The sequence below is a fragment of the Lates calcarifer genome, linkage group LG1 (genome assembly GCF_001640805.2).
Source record: "Lates calcarifer isolate ASB-BC8 linkage group LG1, TLL_Latcal_v3, whole genome shotgun sequence".
In the NCBI taxonomy this organism is placed as follows: Eukaryota; Metazoa; Chordata; class Actinopteri; family Centropomidae; genus Lates; species Lates calcarifer.
The window spans coordinates 23,495,190-23,502,646 of NC_066833.1; the positions used below are offsets into that span (position 1 = coordinate 23,495,190).

General features: G+C 38.6%; 1 protein-coding gene across 1 annotated transcript; it reads left to right on the forward strand.

Annotated features, from left to right (window-relative positions):
- The first annotated feature begins 848 nt into the window (after positions 1-848).
- On the forward strand, positions 849-7,075 carry hpxa (hemopexin a). The gene is given in 13 exon segments (XM_018702745.2): positions 849-996; positions 1,574-1,593; positions 1,712-1,789; positions 2,444-2,598; positions 3,290-3,443; positions 3,671-3,771; positions 3,773-3,884; positions 4,341-4,436; positions 5,181-5,194; positions 5,196-5,312; positions 5,404-5,448; positions 5,450-5,552; positions 6,526-7,075. Coding segments are annotated over 13 exon segments (1,362 nt in total). The 5' UTR covers positions 849-859; the 3' UTR covers positions 6,756-7,075.
- The last annotated feature ends 382 nt before the right edge of the window (positions 7,076-7,457 follow it).

The following is a 7,457-nucleotide window of genomic DNA, read 5'->3' on the forward strand; positions in this document are numbered from 1 at the left end:
TGGGTTAGTTACCTCTTAGAGTTGGACCAGGTCATGGATGTGGATCCAGCTTTGATCAGTCTTGACAAACTTCTAGGATGTTCTAGAATACATTTGTTACAGATGAGTTTAAACATGACTTTGAGCATGTTGTAATTCAAATGAAAAATAATAATGATTAAACAAACAAATAATAAACAAACTATATATATATATATATATATTCTGAATTTGAACAGAAAACAATATTTTCTGCTTAAATGGTTCCTATCAACTGTCTCACATCACACCAACTAAAACTGTGGGTGAGGTTAATTATAGACAAACATATGCAGCAAATGAAAGTATACACATTTATTGGTACTAACAGCAGGTCTTTCTATTGCCACCGATATATTTAATGTTAAATCTAAAATGGAGATATGCTTTTGCTTTTTATTCAATATACTTTGCTGCCAAAATATTAAAAAGTGACAGCATCAGAGTTTATGGTGGAAATCAATGCTGCATAAACAGCTGCCGTATCTTCAAGAAATTCTTTAATTTGATCTGAATTTGAGATTTATTTGGTCTGCTATCAGTGACACTGACAAATATATGATGAAACATGCATGTATTAGGACATAGTACATTGTAAGGGGCAAGATACACAACTATTGATTAGCTTTTCGAAGGGAGCTTACTGAATTCTATGAATCTCTGCTGCCCCAGGACTCATGTTTCTGGTAGCTGGTCTGAACAGTGGGGTGATGGGGGTAGAGCTCTGTGGGGCACAGTCCTGGGGTACGTCAAACATTGTGGGTGTGTCTGTACATTGCCCACCCCTCCTCTTTTGGTACCCAAACATGACGTGTGTCACGCAAACTGGGCTGCAATATAAATGGTTGCTGCAGCAGCAGTTAGGGTACCTTTTGTCTCCCCAGGCCTCTCCAGTCTCTTCTGGACCAGAGGACTGCTCACCATGAAGCTGCTTGCCCACATCCTGTGTCTCTCGCTGGCTCTGGCATGGGCTCAGTCGTAAGTAATATTACTATTAACCAATGCAGCTTGTAAAGTTTTCAGATGTTGTTTTTCTGCCTCCCAGGCTACTGATTTTAAATTCTCTACTTTCAGTGGAGAACTTAAAAATCTTGCCTCTGTCAGATAATTCATTGTTGCCTACCAATGCAGTCTAACAGTTCATGCACCAATAACTCAACTTCGCACTGCAGACAGAGTATTGATCTCAAGCAAGTATAAGGAAAGAAACACTTGCCCCGAAGGAAGTAAAATAATATTAGAAATAAGAATTTTTAAAAAATGGCTGCATACTTTGGAAACTTGTCAGCATTAATGCAAAGTATTAGTGATTTTGCACCCACTGGACTATATTTTAAATGCAGTATCAGGTTAATTTTTGAAGGGAAAAGGGCTAAAAGACAGGAACATTTTGCAGCACAGTTTTTCAACAATAATTAAATTCTTAAATTCTAAGCTGACAAAAGTGCATTTCTTGATTTTAATTTTGCTGTTGTTCACGATTTAAATCTTAAATCTGAAGCAGCCTTATACTGAGCAATGAGAGTAATTTCATTTCTCTTTTCTGTTCATTCAGGCAAGAAGCACATGCATCAGGTGAGTTGATGGAAAGTATTCACAATCATTTTGGCAACACTAATTTGGCCTGACATCTCATTGTAAAACTTGATTCAAAACGTTCTTTCCAATTTCTCATGAACATGATATTCTGCAGCTGTCCTTGACCGCTGTCAAGGCCTTGAGATGGACGCTGTTGCAGTGAACGAAGAGGGAATCCCATACTTTTTCAAGGGTAAGTCCCAACACATTGAGGTATCATGGGTCAGATTCATCCGGTGGCGGGCCATGCATTTCACACCTAAGTCTTCACTGGTGTCACACCTGAATTAACCCACCTCTAAATACTGCCATTATGATCTATAGAAGACATTAACAATATATAGAAATCCAGTATAACAGAACTCTGCATCTGCATGTCACGTAGCCAATAAATGCCATTACTAAAGCAATGCTATAAAAACCCAATTAACACAATTCAATAGGTCTCCAAACACTTCAGCCACAGCTGCGCCATACACATCATATCCAACAGATGCATCAATACCAACTAATAAAATAACAAAAAACATAGACCACAAAATACAGGAAAAATGCATTTTACTCACCTCCTATGAAAGCTATGAGATGAAGAGAATAGACAATTGGGAACAATTTAATACATATAGTATTAATGTAAAAAAACATATATAAAAATAGAATTCAGTGATTGTAATAGTATGCCAACAGAGACGGCCGTGCTGGCTGTGACAGCCCACCACTGGATTCATCAGGTTATCTATTTTGGCTCAATACCCTACTTAAATGTAACGGTTCAGTTTGAGTTCTCACGTTAAAAAATGTTATAAAAATGTTCTAACTAAGGGTTGTTTGCTGTATTTCCTATCAGGTGACCATCTGTTCAAGGGCTTCCATGGCAAAGCAGAGCTGTCTAATGGGTCCTTTGCCGAATTGGATGACCATCACCACCTGGGCCACGTAGATGCTGCTTTCCGCATGCACTACGAAGACAACCCCGACCACGACCACATGTTCTTCTTCTTGGTATGGTCCAGTCTTTTACTCTTCTGATCTTTCTGGATAAATATTTCTTCCTAGAAATTAACAGATTGGGTGAAGCCCTGCAGTGGACCCTGAGCATGTTGGAGATTAGAGATATTCATGGTCTCAGGTGTTGTCAGGTGACGCAAAATTTCTACTGATACCAATAATGGCCTTTATGTAACTGTATGGGGTTGTTTTGGAAATGAACTGTTTTCAGTATTTTCTGAGTGCATCATAGTGTACTTAACTGTTCAGTGACAAAAGTTCATGTCCTAGATTCAACCACTTTGCTTTAATCAGTGCAGTCTAAATAGAAGTTATGGCTTAAACTGAAAAACTGTAAATTTTTCACATATAAACAGATGCAAGATTATGCAGTTTAGGGGGGATAACAAGACAAAATCAAAGTTAGAAAGTTTAGAAAGCCAGCACTGAGATGGCTCGACAAACCAATAAACCTCTAGCAAAGTAGTGTGGAGAAAGAACTTGTTGGCAAGGTAACATGGTTGTAAGCATCAAGTTTTCCGTCTTCTGTGTGCAAAGAGTATAAGAATATTTACAGAATTTCATAGATTTCTGTATTTTAATGGTGCAAACATATAGCACCACTTCAACCATGCACAAATATTGTAAGGTCATTCATAACAACATGTCATTTTAAACTGGTGCTCATGGTGGTGCTTTGATGCAGGACAACAAGGTGTTCAGTTTTTACCAACACAAGTTGGAGGATGGCTACCCCAAGGACATCTCTGAGGTCTTCCCTGGAATCCCTGACCATCTGGACGCTGCTGTAGAGTGCCCCAAGCCAGAGTGTGACGAAGACTCGGTCATCTTCTTCAAGAGTTCGTGCACTTTTTTTTTGCCTACTTCATTGTAAGAAACCCTTACAAATAGGGTAAAAGTATAACGTAAATAGTTCTATATTGTTCACCCAGTGTGGACATCAGCACCTTAAACAACCTGAATGCTCAGAACCTCATAGACTCAAGACCAATCCTCCATCTCTTAATCCACCTGAAGAACAACCTCAAAATTTATCTTGAACATCATGTGTCATTTTTCTCTGTAGAGGATGACATCTACCACTACAATGTCAGAACCAAGGCTGTGGATGAGAAAGAGTTCAAGTCTATGCCAAACTGCACATCTGCCTTCCGCTTTATGGAGCACTTACTACTGCTTCCATGGACACATGTTCTCCAAGTTTGACCCAAAGACTGGTGAGGTGCATGGCAGATACCCCAAAGAGGCCCGCGACTACTTCATGAGATGTTCAAAGTTCAGTAAGTGAAAAATCAATAATTACTGAAATGTGTGTAAGCCAATAATATATTGGTGTCAAAATTATGTAATATATTAGAATAATCACTGTAAAGTCATGAGACCATGAATTTCTCTCCATCCTCAATCTTCCTTGTGTTTTTTCCTTCATTTAAGGTGATGAATCTTTTAGATATGAGGTTTCAGTTGGTCTTTCATTCCTTCCTCTACATTTAACCATGAAACAATCCCACCAATTTCCTTGTAACATTGTGGCACATTTAAATGCAGTTTAAAGATCACTCAGAGCTGGCAGTGTTCTCAGGAATGGTCTCATTTGTTTAGAAATGTGTTAGAATTCATGAAATCATGATAATATACCACCTCCAAACCATTTAGGCCCACTTATGAATCGGTTTGGAAGCCATGTTGATTGTAGACACAGCTGAAAGATTTAACATGCTTGTTCTCTTTTTTAGGTGATGATAGCGACCACGTGGAGAGAGAGCGCTGTAGTCGTGTTCACCTTGATGCCATCACATCTGACAATGCTGGAAACATGTATGCCTTCAGAGGTGAGATCTAACAACAGACTACTTATGCAGAAATGATTTCTCATTGCTTTGATCTACATCATTATGTCAACAACAAATGAAAAGCTCTTATTGCCATGCTAAAAGTTTTATGTGATAATTTGGTCCAAAAGTGGTGAAAGGAATTAAATTTAAGGAATACTCTACCGTTAGCCTACATTTTCAGTGTCACATATTTGAAAGTCGTCAGCAGTAGTCTGCTCAGAATTGTAACAGTTACAACAGCTTCTAGCAATTACCAGATTTCATGGCAAAAGGGACCAAAATGTCCATCCTTTTCCCTTCTGTCCAACCATATGCTCAGTATGTTTTGACCATTTATTGTTATTATTATCTTTATTTTTTTTGCAAAAGTATATGGTTCTGTTAACATGGTTAGCTGTGAACTGGTCACGAATGATGAACATACACAACTAATCACATTGGCAACAATTCTGCAATTAGCCACAAATCTACTTTACACCAGCTACATAGATAAAATATGTCCTGTTACAACAACAGTTGGTCACTAGCCAGATCAGGTTGTCACAGACCTTCTCTTCAGTGATGGGTAGGATCCTATTTGACTCTCTATAAGCTCTGTGCAAATTGGGTCTAAAGTGTTCTTCTGTGTATTGTACTTGATTCTTGATTCTTTAATTGTTTATTAATTTGATTGTGTTCATTTTCCATCTTCTTGAAGTGTTACCATTTGCAGCATCTCTAAGCAATTCCCTTGTTTTGTAGGCCACCATTTCATTCCGTAAAGATGAGGGCAATGACACACTGAAGGCTGACACCATTGAGAATGCCTTCAAGGAGCTGCACAGTGAGGTGGATGCTGTTTTCTCTTATGAGGGTCACCTTTACATGATCAAGGTAAACTACAGAACAAGTACAAACATGCATCATATTGATCATGTCATCATCTCTTCTTCAATGCTAGAAATCTATAATTTTTTCCCCTCAGGATGACCACCTATATCTTTACAAAGTTGGAGAGCCCCACACCCACCTTGGACGGTTACCCTAAGCCTGTGAAGGAGGAGCTGGGCATCGAGGGTCCCATTGAAGCTGCATTTGTCTGCGAGGATCATCACATTGCTCACATCATCAAAGGTAAAAGTCATTGTCAGCATCTAAAATAAAACACAAGGCTGATGATCAAACCAGACGTTAAGTAAACAGAGTTAAGAAAATGTATGAATGTACACATCTTAAGTTTCATTTCAAAAGTTTATAACAGTTCATTTCAGTCAGTCAGTCCATCAAGGGCATGGAGGAATAGACCTTCTGAAATGGCTATACAGTTGAATTTGGTATAAACGTTTCTGCTCTTTGGGGTTGAAAAATTCAAGCAGGAGAGGCAAGAACTCTGTTTAGAAAAGTTATCCCCCTGTAATAAAAAATGTGAACATTAAATCTTAGTTAAATTAACAATATCAAAAGGTTACCATGTAAGTAAAAAGTTAGGTTGGTAGATGATGCAGCAGCAAACAGAGTTCACATGACTGTATCAGCAGTTTAACAGAGAGAAGTGTCAGGTCATGCTGTACACCTGCATGAATATGATTACTACAAGTCTGCTGGTAGCTGAGCTGCTGATGAAAGACCCACTGATGGAGGAGCTGTTAGGGTTAGGGTTACGGTTGTCCTCTGTTTTACAAAGACACTCTGCAATTTAAAATTTTAAAATTTCAAACTGAAAACTCGCTGACCACAGACTGTGATCACTGTACCTGAGCAAAACCAATAAGTTAATTCACAACCAACTAAATAAACCCTGATGTGGTGATTAGCAGGTCAAAGTAAGTGTTAAAATGTGAAGATCTTTTTTCTAGCGCCACCATGATGTTCATGTTTGCTGCCATTCCTGCTCTCTCAGAATGAACTGTAATAACTATAAGTGAGTGTATCATCAGATCAAAAATGGTTCAGAAATTACATTTATGACCAAATCTCTGCAGAGTGACCATGCCAGATCATTGCCTCTGTTTAGATATCTTAACTTTCTTGAGTTTTCCATAAAAAATAGATTTAAATAAAGATATACAGTACTCACTCATGTGTCTTCCTGCTTGCTGTCCTCCAGAGGGGAAGATTTATGATGTGGAGTTGAAGGCCAGCCCTCGCGTCGCAGCCAATGAGCGTCCAATTTCCCTGCTGAAGAAGGTCGATGCTGCCATGTGCGATGCTACAGGAATTAAAGTGATCACAGGCAACCACTTGTACCACTTTGAGAGTACCATGGTGTTTGTTACTGCCAAGTCCTTGCCTGAGCAGAAAAGGGTATCCCTGGAGCTGTTCGGCTGCGATCACTAAGAGGCTTGCTTGACAGGACTGACTAGATTAACAACACAGTAAAACGTGGAGAAACGACAGCACCAGCAACATCATACAGGAGGCCCTAACAACAAGTCACCAAGCAGACAGTGGTACAATGTTTCATACTAACTGTTTCCCTTCTGTATCTTACCTCAAAATAACCCTCTGTTTTATTTCTTTCTGGAAGGGTCCTCACTTTTCATAATTAAACTCAGCAGTCCTCTGTGTGCTACTAAAAAGTTAAAGGGTACTACATGTTTTTCAGTGATTCATTTTGTATGGTGTTGTTGTGAATAAAGAGGAGAAGCAACAAACAACATTGAGTATACTTTGTCTGGCAAGGAGCAACAATAAGATTTTGGTGTTTCCTTTTATAAGTTGCTCACTCTCTGACTTGGTCCGAGACAGTGACTTGATTGAATATTAGATGAAATAACAATAGATCCCTAGAGAGTAAACTAGTTTGTCACTCATGTGTGAGATTTAACAAGAAGTCATACAAAACATACACAACATACACAACATACAAAAAACATGCTGACATTACAGTAAGACCACTAACACATAATCTATGAACATAAAGTAGCAATAATCAATATGTTTATGGCAACATCATATCAAATGACAATGTGAAAACAATGTGACAATGAGAGAGGAGTCACGGATCATGATGAACCTATGGAGAATTATTACCTGACA